The sequence below is a fragment of the Miniopterus schreibersii genome (genome assembly GCF_964146895.1).
Source record: "Miniopterus schreibersii genome assembly, chromosome: 11".
Taxonomy (NCBI): domain Eukaryota; kingdom Metazoa; phylum Chordata; class Mammalia; order Chiroptera; family Miniopteridae; genus Miniopterus; species Miniopterus schreibersii.
Genome location: NC_138111.1, coordinates 51,267,221 through 51,288,136, shown reverse-complemented (window position 1 = coordinate 51,288,136; position 20,916 = coordinate 51,267,221). Strand labels below are relative to the sequence as shown.

The 20,916-nt window shown below is 35.0% G+C and overlaps 1 protein-coding gene across 11 annotated transcripts in view; it reads left to right on the top strand.

Annotated features, from left to right (window-relative positions):
- The window catches only part of NFIB (nuclear factor I B), a 222,306-nt gene that overhangs the window by 198,096 nt on the left and 3,294 nt on the right, over nt 1-20,916 (top strand). For 6 of the 11 annotated variants that reach the window (XM_081150860.1, XM_081150862.1, XM_081150865.1 and 3 more), the window contains 2 exons: nt 4,282-4,370; nt 17,726-20,916. The exon at nt 17,726-20,916 is cut by the window's right edge and continues 3,294 nt beyond it. In XM_081150860.1, the coding sequence (XP_081006986.1) occupies nt 4,282-4,370; nt 17,726-17,855 (219 nt within the window). In that variant the 3' untranslated portion in view covers nt 17,856-20,916. The remainder of the gene's footprint in view (nt 1-4,281; nt 4,371-17,725) is intronic. The other 5 variants (XM_081150867.1, XM_081150866.1, XM_081150857.1 and 2 more) reach the window with 1 other exon arrangement.

Genomic DNA, 20,916 nt, shown 5'->3' with positions numbered 1-20,916 from the left:
GTAACTTTAATAATTTTATTAACCAATGTCACCCCAATAAATTCAATAAAAATAGAAGTAACTTTAAGGTACCAGGATGATCTTGAATATCTTTTTTTTTTTAAATGTGTTATATGTCCAACATATAGCATAATTTCATTCTGACCATTTTGCTTGTTAGGTAAGGCTACATTCAGAGGCTTTTTTTTTTTTTTTTGCTCTGTAGCAGGAAATTAATAACAGTAATAAAAAAAATTATGCTAATCTAAGAGTTAAGAGGAAGGTATGAATATATGAATATTGGAGTATTAATCTTTTAAACCACCTTCCCTACACCCCCAAGAAAATCTGTTTCTTTGAGGCTCTATGGAGAAATGAAGAAAACTAAGAGAACATAAAACAGACCTTTCAAGATATTCCCTTGAGGTCACTGTAAACTTTAAAAAAAAAAGTGAAAAGGTAAATTTGCCTGTGTTGATTACGCTGTTCACAGTTTAATGGTCTATTAGTTCAACTCAGAGCTGTTGTCATCAAGAGGGACTGCTTGTGCATCAGACTGTTAGCTGAGTCTAGCAAACTAGGAGATTTTGCTTACCTTCTTTCTTTTGTTCCCACAGCTAATTGCTAAGCATTTAACAAAAGCCTCAGTTCATAAAAATAGAGGGCCCTCATTTGAATAAAACAATTATTATTCTGAAATCACAAGCAATATTCATTCTTTATGGCTATAACCTACCTGCATATCTGATTATAGTGTAGGAAAGGGTAATGATCCAAATCTTAGGTGTTTCCCTTATGCAGTTTTTTAAGGGAAACCACATGGTACCCATTCTTGTTTTTCTGAAACAATCTCATTTAAGTAGAGAGGAGCAAGGTTCTCATTCCAGAGGCTATGGAACTCCATCCTAAGAACATACACAGTGAAACCTTTACCTTCACTTCTTAGTTGTTTGGACTATTTCAACCTTACTTACCCCTTTACTCATAGCTCTTTCAGAGGAGAATCTTACTTCCTTATTTTACCTTTGGTTTGCTTTTGGAATTCTGGGCATAAATTGTTTTAATACAAAATTTACCTTAATTTTTTAAACAGTCTAATTTCATATTAGTAGGTATGTACAAATTAAAGAATTAAACTATTTATATGAGTGAGCATTTCTGGAGGGATAGATGTATGATGAGGTCTGTCAAAGAGTCTATATTGTTACAAAAATAAGAATTACCCCCCTACACGTACAAACACAAAACTTTAACAGACTAAATTTTTAAACTAATCTGCATCTGATGTTTTTAAGTTTTATTACTATTGGGGTGAAAAAAGTAATTTCTTACTTTTTGAGGGAAAATACTTGAAAAAATTATGAGTGTTATTCCACCTTATATACCACTCAAAATTAAAGTTTTAAAATTTAATTAAGAAACAATTTAGCTCTTATATAACACCGACTCTCACAGATAGAAACTGAGGAATCACCACACTCATCTCAAATAACATTTTTACCTATTATTTTAGAATTATTTAAAGCCTAATGTAAAATTCTTTTTTGTTAGGAATACTGAATTATACTAATACAAAGATTATTTAACATGCCACAAAAAGATGATTAAACACACCTATTAACACAGTACTAATCTTTCGTCACCTAGAATTTGTTCAAAATTTGCTGAGTCAGGACTATCTTGGTCAAACAAGATTCTTAGGAATTGATTTTATTAGGAATTAGTGTCATAGAAATCTTCATTGAAGAGGTGGTTTCTATTTTAATTATTTGTTTCCCCTACCCATACAATCACCTTTAAATTTTTCCTTTATCAGGAGGTTCAATAATTCAAAGATGCTTTAATACAAAATTAATTAGTAGTTAATACATTAAAAAAAAACACAGCTTAGGCTCCTGCTGAAGTAACCTGATTTAAGAGAGTTTTAACACATAAGCATGTATAGACATGCCTCCTCTGAAATTTTTGAAAATATTGACAATGCTTGCCCACAATCTGAATAGCTAAATAAATTTAAATTATATTTTACATTTTTAGTTACTGAAAGGAAATTAATTCAGTGCAAATTAATATCCTGCCAATTTCTTTGGCATTTAAATTGTTATTAAATATGTTGTGATCATTTTGTATATACTTTAGTATATTTTTTATTTGGGATAAAATACTCCTGTTGCATGTATCTGAAGTATGGATGAAAATAAATAGCTGTAGTCAGGCTTAACCCTTTTGAGACTACTCTTTGGAAAGAAAAGTCCAAAAAATACGTTGATTTTAAGTGTGCCACATGTGGCCAAAGGTAGCCCAATTGACATTTTTGAGGATGGTAAAAAAATAAAGAAAAAATTAGGAACATGAGCAACAAAATACTAACAGTTTATATATGCAACCTTCCAAGGAGTCATATCATGCCTGCAGTTGTCTATGGGACTATAAGCCAATCAGTGAGTGGTATTTAGGTTCACTTAGCTTTGAGAAAGTATCTTCTGAAAACTACTTCAGTCTAATCTGAGAACCCACAGACACTAACCTGAAGTTAATACTTAGCAGAATTATCCTGGGCTATGCCTAAATATACCTTATTGAGAATATTTAATTGACTCCAAACTAGAACTTTCATTGACTGGAGCAGAATCAATCAGTGGTAATCTTTATACAAAGTCAAAGTTTCTTGAACAGTTTTTAGATTATTTTCATAGTACTGCTTTTTAAAAATGTGTATTTTGAAATAGACAACTGGTTTACTGTTACTGCAGAAATACAATTTCAGATTGCCCCATCACATTGCATTTGTGATTAGATGATCCAATTTGAGAACTTTTAAAAAATCTTGCCATATTATAGTTTGTCTTCTGTTTGACTTAAAACTAATCAAGTATGCATTTTCTCCTTTATGCAATATTATGATCAATTTTAAGAATATTTTTATTCTAATTTGCCCTTGTTACTGACTTGTGGCCTTTTTATGACATATCCTGAGCAGAAACTACATAACTATCTGTTTATCTGTCTACCTATTTATCTCTTTATCTACATTAAGAATTTTTTTTCAGTTCTTTACATTTCCAAATTACTTTTACCTGAAATATTAATATAATTAAAACACATGTTTTAGAAATTTTAAGTGGTATTTTGGAGCCTCAGATCTGTCAAAAGATGAGTAAAAATGATTATTCTAAAAATCCAAATCACTTTTACTTAATATGTGTAGAAACTCGAGTATAACAAAAGAAGTAAAGATTCTTAATAGCCAGTTTCTTTAGCCATAACACTATCAGAAAGGATTAAAATAACTTATCCTAAGTTTAAAGGCACTTTGGCTCCAGTCATCACCTTTTAGGAATTCTCCCTGAAAAACAGCAAGCACGGTTTAGTGGGTTGCTGTAAGTCATCTTTTCAATGCAAGATGCAGTTAATTTACAGCATAGCTATCTAAGGATTAAAAACCACGATTTTCTAGTGTGCTCCCCCCAAGCCAGATAAGTTTACTTTCTTAAGCATAAAAATAAGCAATATATCTTTTTAATAAATCTGCTAGCACTGTAGGGCAGCTGTTAACCAAACCGAGCTGGATAGGGTTACTCCAACAGTCTCGGAAGGGCAGAGCTGGCGATTCGGAGATCTGGGGAGAATTTGTTTCAGCTTGTATTCAGTGCATTCCTCGCTCCATTCAGATGTGGTCAAGTATTGTAAAGGTCAATACCTCGAATTGACAATAAAAGTAGAAATTCTTATCATCTCTTCCTAAACAATGCCACTTTGAATAAAGCAAAATCAGTGAACATCTAAAACTGAGTATCTTGATGCTTCTAAACACAGGCCAGGGACAGTGTCGAAAAGGTGGGGCCTTTTCTCCTCTAAACTGCATGTCTTTTATGTTTTGCAAATTGCATGCTTCAATTTATTCCTTTACTCAGTGCAGATTATTTGGTGTGTTGCATTTTTTTAAAAAGAGCTTTTTTATTTTCTTTCTAAAATATATCTCTCTATTGAACATTAACGTTTGCTTTTATTGCAGCTCAATTTGTACTCTAATAATGGCTAATTGTTATGTTCTAAGCACTTGTTTCTCTTGTATGCTTTAATTAATAGAGAAGCATATTGCAATAGCTTTTTCTAAAAAACAGTCTAGGAATTTTGCTTTGCAGAGTAAGGTTTTCTTTTGCTTTTCTTTTTTTCTTTGTGTTGCCTCTTGGGAAAGTAAGGTTAATGCCATGTACAGTACTAGTTTGCATGTGTTCATTTAAATACTAAAAACTGCAGTACTGCTCGATCCATATCTGACTGCTAGGTTTCAATTGACAGCTGAGGATTTGTGACTGGACCATGAATCAAAACGGCAGGCATTTATACCCCAGTACCAGTGAGGATACATTGGGAATTACTTGGCAAAGGTAACATTTTAATTATTTCCAACCCTACACTTACACTTAAAAATTACATGAGCTGTAGTGTTTGTTTTTAACTAGCTTTATAGAAAATATATGTTAAAAATTTAGTTGTTTTGGCTATACCATCCCTCTTTCCCTCCCCTCCCCCTTTTCTTTCTTATGTAAATGCAAGTTTAAATTAATTTGGGATGATAGCATATGCTAATTATTAGAATTTCTAAGTGCTGTGAAATGTTTTAAAAAATTTATAATATTTTTCTTGAAGGGGGGATGATTTTACACTTAGATTTTAGGACCTGAAATATGAAATCAATTTTAGGGAAGATTTTTTTGGCTATTGGATTTTCACATTATAGATTCTTCTCCTTTCAGCTCTTTCTTGGATTGCTAACTTTAAGCCATTTTACTATTCGTTTATTGCCCTGTCAGAGGGGAAGACTAGAAGAAAAATTTTGAATTAGTCTATTTACCGTTTTTAGCAGCACTCAAATTTAGAAGGGGGAAGATTGTTGGAATTAATACTAAAGAAGGAATTTGGTTTAAAGTTTTAACTTCTGTTTGTGCATTGATGTGAGTCATTGAGAATTGACTTTATTTGGTTGACTGAAAAAATAATTCTAAAATTTCATTTTCAGAACTAGTTTTGATATTGTCCCATGTATTGATTTTAGAAAGTAAGTAGTGCCAGGTCCGCTTCTTACGTAGTATTTTAATAAAAAACAAGTTTTGTCAACTTGACAAATTAAATAATTAAAATTCATGGTATAATAATATGTAACAAGAGATAAAAATTTACAGAAGAGAGTGAGGTAATCCCATAAGGAGTTCACCAAAAGTAGAGCCAACATAATTTTCCAGCCCTGCTGTGATTGTAATCCTCTCTTTACTGAATGTGCCTCTGGTAAAAGTCCGTACTTAGATTTCAGTTGTCAATGGGCCATGATCTCCATATTGCTTGATAGAAACTGCTGCAGAGTAGAGTTTAAAATAATTAAATTAATAAAATGTCCACTTTTACCCAGGTAAAAACTAAGAAAATTAATTGTACTCCATTTTAAAAACTCAGGTTTTATTAACACACTACTTAAAATGAATACAATATGACTTTTCCTCTTTTGAAAGATTGGTATAACTTCCACTTTAAAATACATACATTTTTACATACTTTGTTTTTTCCCCTAAGGAACTTACATAATTCCTCCATTTGAAAAAAAATGCAATGTATACTTATAAGAAAGAAGATATGCTTAATGAAATCATCTTATTTAAAGTCTTAATAATTAATACTCTAAATTAATTAAATTCAATGAAAACATCTTATTTAAATAGTCTTAATATGTATTTTAAAATTAATTGAATATGATAACACTATGTTGGAGTTAGTTTTTATTAAATAACTTCCTTATAGTCCATGCTCTGTCTTTTATCAAAATGGCCCATGTCTGCATACAAATCTTACTTTTCACAAGAATTGCAAATTAGATGAAGTGTACTTGTGTTTTTAAATGTGGCTATAGCTGTGTAAACTTTCAAATTTGTGGATTTCTGATTGACATTTACTTGTCTAAAATGGGATAGCACCTTTAAAGTACAATAAAGGGTATAAAATATTGGAGATTTAAAATATAACTGCACCTAGTTTCTAGTAATTTTTCAAAGAAAAACTTGATATCCCCAAAAAGGAGAAGGTGAGTGGACAGTGAGTCACCACAGAACACGTGTCTTGGAATGAACTAATAAGATGACTAACCTCAGTTCTTAGGAGAACATTGTTTATGTTACAAATCCCCTTCTTGATGAAAAATTGGTATGGTAATCAGTTTCAAGTGATGTTAGGAAAAAAATCAGAATTCATTTAGTTAATATGTCTTCCACCCCCCTCAAAATAGTAATTTTTTAATTAGTAGATAATGATATATAAATGGCTGTAATGCTTCAAAAAGCTTTAAAAAGGTAGCTTTTGGTTTGTTTTTCCCCTTTTTATCATGATTCGGAAGGCACAGAATTGATAATGACAGGCGTCACATTCATACATTCAACAGGTATTTATGGACTCTCTGTGGTGGGCTGACCCAAAGGCTGTGCACGATTCAGGTGCTCATCATTTGTAAAATCTAAGTGTCATACAGTTCAGAATAAAAATATCAAATGAGACAACAATTTGCTTTGCTTTGTTAAAGTTTTCAAAAATAGGCACAAGCAGAGTCCATATTTGATACTACAAATTGGCCATACCTGTGGCACAACATATTCATAATTTGTTTATGGCTTATAGTTTGTGCCCTGTTGTTGTTTATGAAACTTAATGGGTTGTTTTTATTTTTCTAGAAAGGATACTGGAAAAGAAAATCTAAGTGTCTGTGATACTACTACTTTTAATGCAGATAACAGGCATCTGAAGTCTTCAGGGCACTGCTACAACTTTAGAATTACCTGAGTAAACTGAAAATGTGTAAGAAATATAGATCTATTCAGATTTGCTTCTGTCATAACAGAATAAAGAAAATATCAGGTCATTTTCATTGTGGTTGTTGCTTTTTGTTTTTAACAAAAGGCAATCCCTAAAGACTTCGTAGTAGAAAAGCCAAAGAAGGTGTTTTAGTTTTCCTTTGTGTTTTGGCTTCACTTCGTTTTATTTTGTTTTGCTTCTTGTTGCCATCAGCTTCCTCCTGCAGGCACTAGCCATGGTCACCTCTGTTCTGCTTTACACCAATCCGCCTGTAGAGATGTTTCCATGTCAGATGCAGCTCCTCTCTCAGGGCTGAAAATGGCAGTGCCCAGGGAGCTGTGCAAATACAATCAAAGCTGGGAGATTTCCTGTGCCCGCCTCCTTCCTGGCGCCCTCCCTCTGCACCCGCCCCAGGCCCCCCCCCCCCCCCCCCCGTGTCTAAACACTCCCTCAGGAACCAAAGGACACTGTTTAAGAAAGTTTTCACAGACTTATTAGGTTGCAACCATGAAGGTGTTTTGTTGTTTTGACCTTAGTATTTTGTGAGCCGTGTGTGTGTGTGTGTGTGTGTGTGTGTGTGTGTGTGTGTGTGTGTGTCGCTTGCACCTGTGTGAATTTTTCTGCCTAACCCTAAGGTCAGGTATCACAGTTAACCCAGAGTGAAATGTGTTGGTGAAGGGCGCACTTCTGCTTGAATCAGGAGGGGCTCAGCTCTTAGGAGGGGAAGAGGTGATGAGCTGCGTATGTGTGTCCTTCATAAGGGTACTGTTGTGTCTGTGCTTTGTCCTCTGATGTGGATAAATTATATTGTTGCGTATGTGAGTTATGTGGGTATAAACAAATACAGCAGTTAACTCCCTAACTGGCTTTCTTTCTTGAAACTATAGCCAGAACATAGCTTGTACTATCGAATATAAAAGAGCAATATAATTGAATGAAGAAGAAAGCTGCAGGACAATCCAAGAATAATATAAACATAAGTTATTTTAAAACATTGGAGGGAGTGCTTTATGCAAACGAGAAACTGGATTTATTGTTTCATTCCCTCTGCTCCCCCTTCACCCCTTTCAGGAAAAGGCAAAGCCACAAGTGAGTGGCTGTATGTGTCTGATTGCTTATATAAACATAGAAGAGGCCTTCAGATGGCTAAAATAAACACACGCGTGTTACTGAAGGATATGTTTACACAAACCATTTGCTCAGCCTCTGAAATAATGAATAAATGAAGATTTTACCGAAATAATTGGAAGGATTTTTGTGTTTCTGTTGATGCCATAATTGAATGGCACCAAAGAGACTTTTATCAGCTATTTTACATGTTACATGTGTTAGCAGTTCCTTTCTGTGAGTTGAATACTTCATTCTGTAGTTACTTTACACATGTTTTTGTAAGAAATTGTCGTTTATTACTGCAATTCTAGAGAGTTGCTTGATTTCCCAAGAGAAATTTAGCAGCCAGTAAAGATTATTTGGATCTGTTTGGTCAGGAGAGGGAGGGCGAAAAGGAAGGAGTTACAGCATTCATTTCATACATATAACCCTATTTGCATAACACTGTCCTGAGCCTACCATTTTCCTTGCTTTATCCATACAGTTGTCTTTGTAAAATATATATTCTCAATGACTTAAGAATGAATATTTAAACAAAATAATCTTCAATATAGTTTGCAAACCATATGTTTGTGTATAAATATGCGTGTATGCACGCATGTATGTGTGTATATGGTATATGTGTGTACATACACATGTACATATGCATATGTGTATACATGCACACATAATATACATGTGGTACTTGTATGGTAAGGGCAGTATGTGACGTGTCCATAGTTCGTATTAAAGAGTTAACTTTTATTTCAACATCACACTTAGACCATCCCTAGGAATTCACTAGTTAGCATTTCCTGCTTTCAGTTTGTTATCTTGACACATAACTACAATACAACAGCTGGGTTGTTCCTGGAGTTCCTGGGGGGAGCTTTATTCTCAGAGTGCTGAATTTCCTTTTCAGCTGTCAGCTCTAAAGAGTGTTCAAAATGTTCAACTCTGTACACACCATTCTGGGCCCCTAGCACCACTCTGGGACTATGATAGAAACACTGATAAGATAGATGAACTGAAGAATCTTTGGTTCAAGGAGGCAAATTGCAAAAGCCAAAATTGCACATGACCATTGTGTGGTAGCCAGGCTGCTCTGCTCACTATGTTGCACTTTATACTTGAATAATCTATTTAAAAGAATTACTCCATTCTCATAAAAAATACTTGCACCTGTTAGGAAATCAAAAATAAAAATAAAAATGTTACCATTCTTTAAAATGATCTTATATGGTGCTCTCCCCTATGCAGTATTTGTGATCTGGCTGTTGAAAAACACATTAGGATTTGCTGCAGTTTTGCCTAACTTTCTCCATTTATAAAGAAAGATTTGCACAACACAACGTTTCCTTTTTATCTAGGAAACTCTTCAGAACACTTCCTAAGAAATTAATTGTATTCCAGCCAGACTTGCATGCTGCCATCCCACAGGAAATGGGTCAGCAATCCATTAAGATGCCATTAGATAATCTAATTTGGAACTTAATCTCTAAATTAACCATGCTCCATACTTGAAGCATACTTGAGAGAAAGAAAAAAAGTTTACGTTTGAATCGATAGGGGAGCCGAAGCGTGAAGAAGGCTGTTTGTTTTTTCTGTAGCTGTGGTCACGTCTCAAGCCGTCTGGTAACCAGGAGAAACCAGACATGATGTAATTCCAGATTGAACTTGAACTTCAGGGACTTAGGATAGGGGAACAATGGACCATAGGAATCAATAATGTCCATTTTCCACATGATTATGTTTGGAGCTTTAAGTTAACCTTTATGGGAGAAGCAGCAGGATCTGCAGTGTGACCAAAATGAGATGATCCAGAGACAAGATGTTAGGGGAAAGAAAACAACTTTTGCGGCGCTCTTTTCTGAGCAGCACTGCAGATTCCAGCAGGATTAGAAAAGTTCCCGCTCTGCAGTAACCGGGCCTGTTCAGAGCACTCTTTGTTCGCTTAGGTAGGACAAACTTAATCTTACGTTTCCTGTCAGATGATTTTTGGCAGCGTTATGGGATAGGGAGGAGCGAGGTTCAGAAAACTCCCAAAAGTAAACCTCGCCGATTAACCCTTTGCAATGAAAGAAGTATGTTCAACACGTCCTTTATTTGAAGATGTTTGATGTCAGTGCCGTATTTACCTACGTATTCTGTCTCTGAGAATCAGCTTCATCAGCACGCAGCGCACCGCTTAGCTATTAACTTACCCTTTCTGATTCTCAGGTTTGTTCGTGCTGTTAGTAGGTATACAGTGAATTTTTAGTCCTATGTACTTAAGTCGCAAAGCATGAGTGAGGAGATAAACATAATAACAAATTACAAAAGAAAAGAGTAGAGGCAAAAGCCTTATTTAAGTTTAAGAAATTGAAGAACACAGATTTTGGATATTCGGAAATCAGAAAATTACAGTTACTCTCTCCTTTGTTTATTTTTGTTTTATGTGAAAGCAGATTTTTTTGCACAACAGAGTGACAGGCGTAATAAAGAAGCATGTTCAGTTTCTCCATCATCGGTGATTTTATGCTTCAAAATTCTGATACAAATTAGTTCCTTCATTTAGAGGTGAAATTGTGCAAATAAGACTGATTTTAGCTTTTAAGTGAAAATCATTGGGGAATGAATTGCTTTTTGCTTTTGTATAAAACTTACATTTCTTTTTAACTTAGTGATTTTCTCTAGTGAAAGGCACTATTTGGAAACTGTTTTTGTAGAGAATTTTGTCTGCTGTTGAAGACTCACATATGCTAATGAGGGGAGCAGTAGCATTTGTGACAATGGCCCTGAAAAGAGCCCAGGGATAGAGACGAATACAGACTAGAGGAGGAGGGTGGAACCCACAGGCAGGGTTCTCCGCTGTGGTGCAGCCTGTGGGAGGAGATCAAGTAACTACTATGAGCCTGCTAATTCTATATTTTTAATTGTCTAAAACCTCCCACAGCTACATAAGTTGTTACATATGTCTGTGTGCGCACTGTAATTTATTTACGTTTAGTCATCTTCATAATAATTCTCTTTCCTTTTCAGTTCTAAAACATGAATACCATCAAACATCGTTTTTTACAAATCTACTTCATTTGGCCTATTTAGGGAAAGGGTATTTTTCTTACTTCTGTCTAAAGTAAACAATTTCAGGAAATAAGTTTTTATTACTTTTAAGTATATAGATTGCCTTGTTGAAGGGTCTTCCAGGAGTTGGTAAGAACTTTTTTCTAAAAGAGGGCAGTGATGGTAATGAGCACCTGGGATACTTAGTTGTAATGGTCCTATACATAAGGCTCTTCTTGCCCTGTGCTCTTCTTTAGATAAAATATTCCACTGGCATATGCCATTATTTTCTTAGAAAATGTTAGTGTTCAGACACGGTAAAGTTAACATTCACATCCAGTGATCCCCAATAACAAAACGCATCTGAAACAATTGAATATAAATTAATGAGCTCTGACAACCTATCGTTTTGCTATGTTATTTCAAAAGCGTTGGTCCCCAAGGAGTAGCAATAAAGAAGGCTATTTACCTACTTAGTTAAGAAACAAATACACTTCTCTTTCATTACTATGACGTGCTATTGCTTGCAGTTAGAATAACTCCATGAGCCACCTGCAGTTTATGCTATTTGGTGTTTCCCTGAGAGCCCACAAGAGCACTTTGCAGTTCAGGTAAGAGCTGGCCAGGGAGCTTTCCCATACAGATTATTACAAATAGTAATAATCATTAGAAATCATCTTGCATGCAAATAGGATCATTCAGATGGCAATAATGAGCTTTAAGAATGGGGGAAATAAATCGAAGAAATCCAAGACCTGTGTAAAGCACTTTGTATATCTTACTTTGAGACTAGTCTCATCTAAGTGGAACTCAACAAGCAAATTATGGACGCGCAGCCACGTCTTCAGGCACATGCACAATGGCGAATATTGCATTCAGCCGGAAAGAGTCTGGAATTGGATAAAGTAGTTATTTGTGTTGAAGTTTGAACTCAAGAGTTAGACTCTCATGAGAATTTCAGTGTATCTAAGTGATATGCACCTTATTTTATAGAATCTCATGTATAATTCAGGGATAATATAAATTCTTGTCCAGGGATAAAAGTAAAGTGTGTTTCATGAAAGAGGTAGCGGTGAGTAAGAATATAGAGCCTTGAGCCACAGTGCTGGAGTTCAAATCCTGGCTTTTACTACTCAATAGCAGTATGAGTTGAGTAAGACACTTAATTTTATAGCTTCAATGTCCTCATCTGTAAAATCAGAAAAATAGTAGTACTTTTTTCATAGGTTTGTTTTGAAGATTGAAAGTTTTAAAGTAGGTCAAGCATATAGAATAGTGCCTAGTGCTGCTGTTTAACACATACTATATAAATGCTCTAGCAACTAGTATATTAAGTACCATTTTTCTTTGTTCTTATACACTAATGAATTCTTAAATATAGTCTTAATCTATAAAAATATACATAAAAGAATTCATAAATATATAGGTATTTAAATACTACCTGTGCATTTCTTCCACTGGTCTGAGTGAGCATTTTTTTCACAAGACACTGTCTGCAGCCTTTGTGTTATATTGCAATCAGCAGCCAGTCCAAACGTACACATATACCACCCAGGACAGCATGGTTTCTAACTTAGTTCATACTTAATTCATCTGCTTTTATTTTTTCCAGGCAGATTTTAGTTACTAATAGGGAAAATTGTTTATTGTGTGTTTTGAGAGCAATACTAATATCTATGTTAATATTATAGTAATAAAATTAGTAGTATTTAGCCAAAGAAATAAAAAAAATTTTCTTGGGAATATTTGAAACAGGTGCAAAGGTATCAAAGGCAAACCCCTCCTTTAAATTATGGCATTTATTTTATTTATTGTCCATGCTTTCTGAGCCATTGCTTATTTTTATTGCTAAGTAATGTGGCTACTGATACAGTTGAGGTATGTATGAATATATACAATTCTTTGTGCTTCATTCCTATAATATTTTTGTAAGCTTCTTGAAAGAATACTTTCTATCTTTGCAGTAAATATTACCATATTTAATCTTACGAGTAAACCAGTGTGTAAAACCTGCATGAGCGATTGTTATTACTGAAAAATATTAATATACAAGATACTTTGACATTTTATAAAATGTTTGGCAAGTGGGTTGCCCAACCCATTATCAGGTAAGCACAGACTAGTAAATGAAATTTTGCCATTCTTGAAATAGCTCTTGTCGTTTGAATCATCTAAGGCTAATAGAAGTGAAGCCTTTGACTCTGTTTTCTTCCTCAACCTACGACTCCATGTAATTTTATTTGGCACCCCGTGGGTCTTGCGTGGTAACTGAGTTAAAGGTAAGGCCCAACCCTTTTTGCCTAAAGGCACAGTCACAGAATACATAATTTTAAAAAACACAGCTATCAAATGTTGACTTGCTCAGAGCAGTTTCCTCTCTTTTTTTCACCGGAAGGTATAGAGTCTATTTACTCCTTGTAGATGTGAAGAGCAACTCTTACCCGATTTATCCAGAATAAGAAATGCATAAATAGTGTATCATTTTCAAAAGGAAGAAGTGGGCATCTTCCCCCTTGATGCTCACCGCAGGGTCCCTCCGATAGAGCTTCAGCTAGACTTGTTTGCAGAGGTGACAGATGTATCCAGTTTCAGAGCTGCTTCACCACCCAGACCAGTCGCAAGTTCTGTGCACAGGGCTGCTGCAGCGTGAGCTAGGTTATGACCCAGCTGTGTGGGCCTGGGAGACTCCCTCTCTCCTGAAGCAAATTCACTTTGCCTTCAGAAGATCCTGGTCAAATGTTCTTTCTAAGGTTGGGTCGATTTCTAACTTCCCAGGGAAAGCAGTATAATGTAGTTAATTGGCCATGGGAATCAGACAGAACTGATTCATATCTGAGGTCTAGGTGGGTAAATTTGGCCAAGTTACTTAAGCTCTTTAGTCTCGGTTTTCTCACCTGTGAAATGGGGATGATGATGACAATTTCAAGAGTTCTTTGAGAGAATTAAGTAATAGAATATGTAAAATACCAAAGATGGCACCTTGCTCATAATAGGCCCTCAGCATGTTTTTTTCCCCGGAAGTTTCTCTCTTTGTGCTGATCAATTCTGTCCACTTGAACCAAACAGAAGTCTACCTTTCTTCCCAACTCAACTGTCCTGACTTCCCTATCTCCCTTTAGCTGTTCCTCAAATGGCATTATTTGGTGGTTTTCTTCACGTAGAATTTCTTTCTCTTGAAGAGTGATGCCTGGAGGAAACACAGTGTTTCAGAGGTAGTCTAGTCTGATTAGTATAAAACAAAGCAGGGCCATCAGCTCACACTAATGCATCTTAAGGCCAAAAAAATAATTTGGTTACTTCTTCCCTTTCTGGGACAGCCACATCACACATTTGGTCAGAATAATGTGAAAATATTGCCCATGATATCTGACATTCTTTTTTTTTTTTTTTTTTTTTTTGCAATTTTACGTACATAAGAGTAGAATTCATTAGGGTGAATTCTGCTTTGTGTTAAGGTACTGCCAAAATCTTTTTTTTTTGGCTTTTTTTGGTACCTGATTTTTCTCAAAGTCTTTGAGAAACTTTATCTATTTTCTAAAGTTGTACTTTCAACTTTCAGTCATGCTCATCTTCTGTTTGAAAAGAAAAAATAAGGTGATCTGGCAATGGAAAATGCAATGAGAACAAAGTAAATACATGCCTGAAGATATATTGCTGAAGTAGCTTAATTTGACCGTGAATATTTTGAGATCTTTCAGTTATATTCTCATGTCTCTTAGTAGACAGAGACACAGGTTATTGTACTGAATATAAGATTATCCGTATAATTTTCATTCCATTATGAATTAAAAGTATTAAAATTATTAAGCATTTTACATATATAACTAGTTTATATATGTAGATAAATATGAATATGTGTGTTTATTTTATACATACTGATGATCATTGGCATTTTTTCATATAGAGTTAGATATGTAAAAATCTTTTTTACATGAAAAACTATGCAATTCGAGGCATTGTCTTTTTGGAATTAAATGGTCTAGGTTATTTTGTTTTAAAATTTTTCTTTACATTATTGTTATAATTGAATTTATTTTACCAGCTTTTTTTCAATGGGACTACCAGAAAGCTCTAAAAATGTCTGTGTCTTATAGTTCTGAACTTAACCTACAAATTGGCAATAAGAGACTTGTAAAACTCATATATGGAGTCTGCATAGTGTTAATGTTTGAAATTTATTCCCCCCAAAGGTTCATAAACAGTATTGACAAATATATTGCATACTTCAGTTTTGACATGATCATCATGTAGGATGGGAGGTTTGAAAGGTTTAAATAAACATCTAAATTGAATGTGCTATATATTTTACAACAAGAGTCCTGTTAGTCGCTAGCATCAACTTATTTTTATTGAGAATTTTCCAAAGAACAATAATGCATTTGTCTTCTAAAGAACTGAGTTAAAAAGCTGTTGCAAAGTAAACCCTGATTCCTTGTCTTTTCTGCCGTAGGTAGGCTCTCCATTTAAGGAGTCACATCTATTTTCAATCATTAAAATATATTTTATTTTTCTAAAGCATGCAATCTCTGGATGACTTTATAGAACCCATTAAATTTGGGACTCTTGTTCATGTGCCTATTGTTGACATTGTCTTTTACTGTCAAGGATTATCAATTTGAGCAAACTACTTTGTTTTTCATACACACTTCCTATTTCAGGTTAAAAATAATAGGTGTCCATTTTTGTAATTTATTTTATTTGTTAAGAAACGATTAACATCAGCTATGGTGAGACTCTGTAAGCATTGGTAAGACAAGGTCATTTTCTTCACAGAGCTTACCTTTCGGTCAGTCAGATGATCATAGCTGCAGATTATTATGATATGAAGTCCTCTGTGCCATGATAGCGCTGTGTGTCACCCAGTGTGCTGGAAGTACAGTTGAGGAGAAAGCAAGTTTCATGGTTCGTCATGTAACTTTCTTGCCAATCAGTAGAGCAAAACACAGAAATAATTGTTGGAGATGTGTGTGGGAAGAAACAAATATGTGAAAACCACCAAGTCTCTTAGAAAAGGTTTCCGTAACAACTACTCTTATTCTTTAGAATTATAAGTTTTTTAATCAGATAATGAGGACATAACCTTTTAATTTGAATTATCCCTTGTTGAATTACTATTTAATTTTTCCTGCATACTTAATTTTTGTTAATGCTAAACATCTTTAATTTTAGAGATGCCTGATTTCTTTTTATAGGGGCCAGATCACAATGTATTCTTGAACAGACACCATTATGAGCAACACTCTTCAAAAATACATAGGTGTGATTTGGAACATTTAAGTGGTTTGTTGGTTTATCCAAAAAGTTTTTGAACATTTACCACATGCTAAGAACTATATAAAATGAAGAGCAAAAAGAGATGGACTTTGCTATCATGGAGCTCTTTGTCTAATCATAAAAGCCCTTGAGCATAAAAGGTCATTGTGAATTTTTTTCTGTTGAAATATTAACTCAGAAATATGTACCTAGATAGATAGTAATAAGCCACATTTTGTATAGAGTATCTCCAGAGTAAAAAAAGTTATCTATCAAGTTCTTTTTTAAAATCCAAGCTTTTTTTTTCTATTCCTTTTTTTCTGACAGAATTGTTCCTTGAACTTAATATTACATAAACGTTTCTGTACCTTTGGAATTCAAATATGAAAAAATGAGGGTGTCTAGCTAGGTTGATAGCTATGATAATAGTATGCATCTCACCTCATGATTGCAAAAGTAATCAAGAGGACACTAAATGAAATTTAAAACACTGAAATTATATCTCCATGCCCAGGCCACAGCAAAACTGGGTACGGAATTGTCAGTTTAATGTTGTCTCAGTTCGTGATTGTTTATGCGGCTGTTACTTAGCTGACGCTCATTCTGAGTTGAGTGTTGAAACAAATAATACATCTGATTAGGTAAAGCCCCAAATGTATGGTGTGGGGTTGTTCTGTGATATGTAGACCTGGTGTTATTTTCCTGCATGTGATGCTTGTTTGGTAAGAGATTATGCCAGTAGCAATTAGAGAACTGTTTTCCGGACTTTTTTCTTAATCAGCCTCAGATCCAGCATATGTGGAATTCGAGTTGGTTGGAGAGGGCCTAGAATCTCATCTGCTTACTCCCTCCAGCACTCCTTCCCTCTCACCCCTCCCCACTCCCCACCTCAGAGCAGCTCAGGTGTGGTCACGTTGCTGATGGGGACGGACAGGCAATGCCAGGCTTCTAGTGTCAGCATTTCAAATGACATGTTATGCACTGGCCTTCCTGAATTTTTTTTTTTTCTTCTTATTGTAAGAGATAAGAAGTAACTTTCATTACAGCTTTCGGTTTTTTTCAAGCAATAGATAAAAAATTGAAACCCATCTTATCACTGAATTGCTTGTGAATTAAAAGTAAAACGAGATCAGTGTATAACTGGCAAACTACATTGCTACCATTGTAGATTTGCTGCTTTCTCTTTTTTTGGTGGATAAGAAAATAATATTGTATTTACATCAAAGTAGATCAAGTATTTTAGGAAGACTATCCTCAATCAGAGTTCAACAATTATGTCTGAGCCTGACTTGAGGATTTTCTGCTTCACGATTAGGCTTATCTTCCATGAAAACAGATGATGTGGTGTATATACATATAAAATTTATAATTTAGCACATTTATCTCACATTAAACTGTAATTTTAAAATAAGTTATAGTAGTAGTATGTTGCCTGTGGAATTTATATTTCTAATATTGTTGTAGATTTTAACACTGTATTATTTCTTTTTCTCTTCCCTCCCTCCCACCTCTCTCCTGTCAACAGTCCTGGTACCTGGGCTAGCTTGGTTCCTTTCCAAGTCTCAAACAGGACACCCATCCTACCGGCAAATGTCCAAAATTACGGTTTGAACATAATTGGAGAACCTTTCCTTCAAGCAGAAACAAGCAACTGAGGGAAAATGAAATACAACCACAGCTTAAGAAATTAAAAAAAAAAAAATGGAAATGAGGAAGACTGGACAAAACAAAACAAACAAAAAGGGAGAAAGGAAAGAAACTGAAGAAAGAAGATGCTAGACCAGCAATTGCAGCACTTACAATCACTAATTCCCTTAAGGTTGAAACTCTAGTGACATAAAGAGGGTCGATGATATTTCACTGATGGTAGATCGCAGCCCCTGCAACGTAGCCTTTGTTACATGAAGTCCGCTGGGAAATAGATGTTCTGTCTCTATGACAATATATTTTAACTGACTTTCTAGATGCCTTAATATTTGCATGATAAGCTAGTTTTCTTGGTTTAGTAATCTTGTTGTTTACGCATGGAATCACTATTCCTGGTTATTTCACCAACGAAGGCTAGGAGGCGGCATCAGAGGTGCTGGGTGACAGCCACAAGCCAGCCGTTTTTAAGCACTCTGATTTCTAAAAGTTAAAGAATATATAAAATCTCTGTAGCCTTTAGTTATCAGTACAGATTTATTAAATTTTGGCCCTTAACCCAGCCTTTTCCAGTGTTTAACCCAGTTTGAAATCTTAAAAAAGAAAAAAAAGGAAAAAAAAAGAAAAAAAAGAAAAAAAGGGAAAAAAAAAAACAGTTTGAACACAAAGGCTCTATGGAAGAAATGCCTCTATGTAGGTGAAGTGTTATCTCTGCATGCAACAGTAAAAATTAATATAATATTTTGCCCACAAAAGAAACACTTAACAGAGGCAAGTGCAATTTATAAATTTATATCTAAAGGGGAATCATGATTATAAGTCCTTCAGCCCTTGGACTCTAAATTGAGGGGATTAAAAAAGAATTTAAAATAATTTTGAGCGAATTTATTTTCCCCTCAGTTTTTGAGGGCATGAAAAATGTATTAAATCAAGACAAATCATGTGCTTGAGAGAAAAAAAATTAATGGAAACACAGCACTTATGTTGGTTTAGCTGCAGCCTCCTCGGAGGTAGAATTTATTTATTTAAAATTACTGGTTGCATCACGAACCCATAGGGTGTACAAAAGGTTCTATAAAATCTGCATCATAGAGACAGAGGCAGGCATATCCATGTCACAAGGGTAAAGCTCACAGTTTACAAACTGGGAACGCCAGGGTGTAGGATATAGAAATGCACTCTTGAGAAAACACATGTAATCAGGGTGCTGAAAACTTGCATGGTGCTTTCAGACATTAGCCTTGTTCAACAAATTTCTTGTATTGACAGATCTGTAGTGTGCATGGGCAGACACATTTTGCCTCTATGTCTCTTAAAATTTTAATTAAAAATACTCTTTCCAGTAATCCTAATTTGCACGAAGATATAATGTCCACATTACGTGCCTTGCCTTGAAATCTAAAAGACAAAAAAGAAAAAAACCACAAAAAAACACGAAAAAGTGACATCACTACACTTGTTTTGCTGCATTTATTATCATTTTAAATCTTTACCATTTTTATGACAAAATATTTTGTACTCCAGACGAAGAAAAATGTGTGACATCATGGATTTTTTAGACAGTTATACCTTTATCTCACATTTATAAAGCATATCATGGCTGTGTATAGTTGCCGCTTAAAAATTGTAATCGACCAGCAATATTTTCAGTATTTTGGTGTTTTTTCTATTAACCTTTCATGTTTTTCATCTTCCAATTAATATTTGGGGGGAGGGGTTTCAAATTTATACGAATTATGCAATACCAAGTTTTGCCTATGTAGGTAGTGCTTTTAGCTGTATTGGTTATTATAGGTAAGTACACAGATTTAAAAAAAATAATGTATGCTGTTTTTTTTTTGTTTGTTTGTTTTAATTGACCAAAGTGGGTACTGCTATTTTTGCAGTGTGATGAGGTCCTTTTGTGTACTGAGAGATGGACAGGGGATTTTTTTTAATATACATATATATATATATTCTGGGGTGGGTGGGAGGATTTTTAACACTTTACAGTGTAGCTGTGAAGCAGTGCACCCTGAGATGGGCCTGGGCTGCAAAGCGACTGTTCTGCCTACTGTGACAAACTTCAACTTACACAGGTTCCCCCTTCTCTAACTTCCCACCTGGGGTGCAAGCTGAACTCATTTCTGGTTTTCATAACAGCAAAAATAGTAAGAGCAAGTGAACACAATACCACATTCTCCTGGAGGCAGACTTGGCTTCAAACACACTCTTTTTTTTTTTTTTTTTTTTTTGGTGGTGGAAGTTTTTCTTGAGAGCTTCAGATCCACAGTGGAGAGTGAGCCTGTCTCTTATTTGGCAAACACAGTGATGTTTCACACGTTGGGGGTTTAATCCATCAGTATACTTTCTCCTACAAAATGCACATCCCCACTGGAGGGAATGCTCCCTTGGTCTTTCCCCACCACTTCCCCTCATCTCTCCATCTCATTAACAAGAGTGTATGATTTACCTGTGACTCACCACCTCAAATGGATGGCAGTGTGCTGGAATTTTCATTTTTATATATCCGGAAGATTAAACAGAGGGTTGCTATTATTAAATGTATTTGGACTTACAGATTAAAATCAAAGTTCACTTTTTGAGGAACAAAAAGATAAATCTTGTTAAGTTTTCATTTTACCTGCCCTTTTCAACTGAGAACCAGAGCAGAAGGGAAATAGAGAACTTTAAGAAATTAATGTTTCCTGTGGATGAATTAAGCCCATTAGATGCTGATGGGATTTTTTAAGGGGATGGTACCTCAAACATATATTTGATTTCGTTTCCCCTGAGGCACAGAGGTGAATAGAGACTGGTTTTATTTTTTTCCCCCCTTGCCTGGTCCCACTGAGGGAATCCATTGCTAGAAGGAAAATCTTTCACAATTAGTGACACATGGTGGGCTGTCTTGAGCAGCCTTCTTGGTCCCCTCCCTCCAGGCCATGGTCTAATAAAATAAACTGCCCATTGTTCTCGTAGCATATCATTTAATACTGAATACTTGGGAACAATGCCTATGGGCCTGCGAATTGTGTTGGATCGCCCAGATGCTGAATAGCACAGCAGGATTCAAGCAGCTCCGGGTCAGAA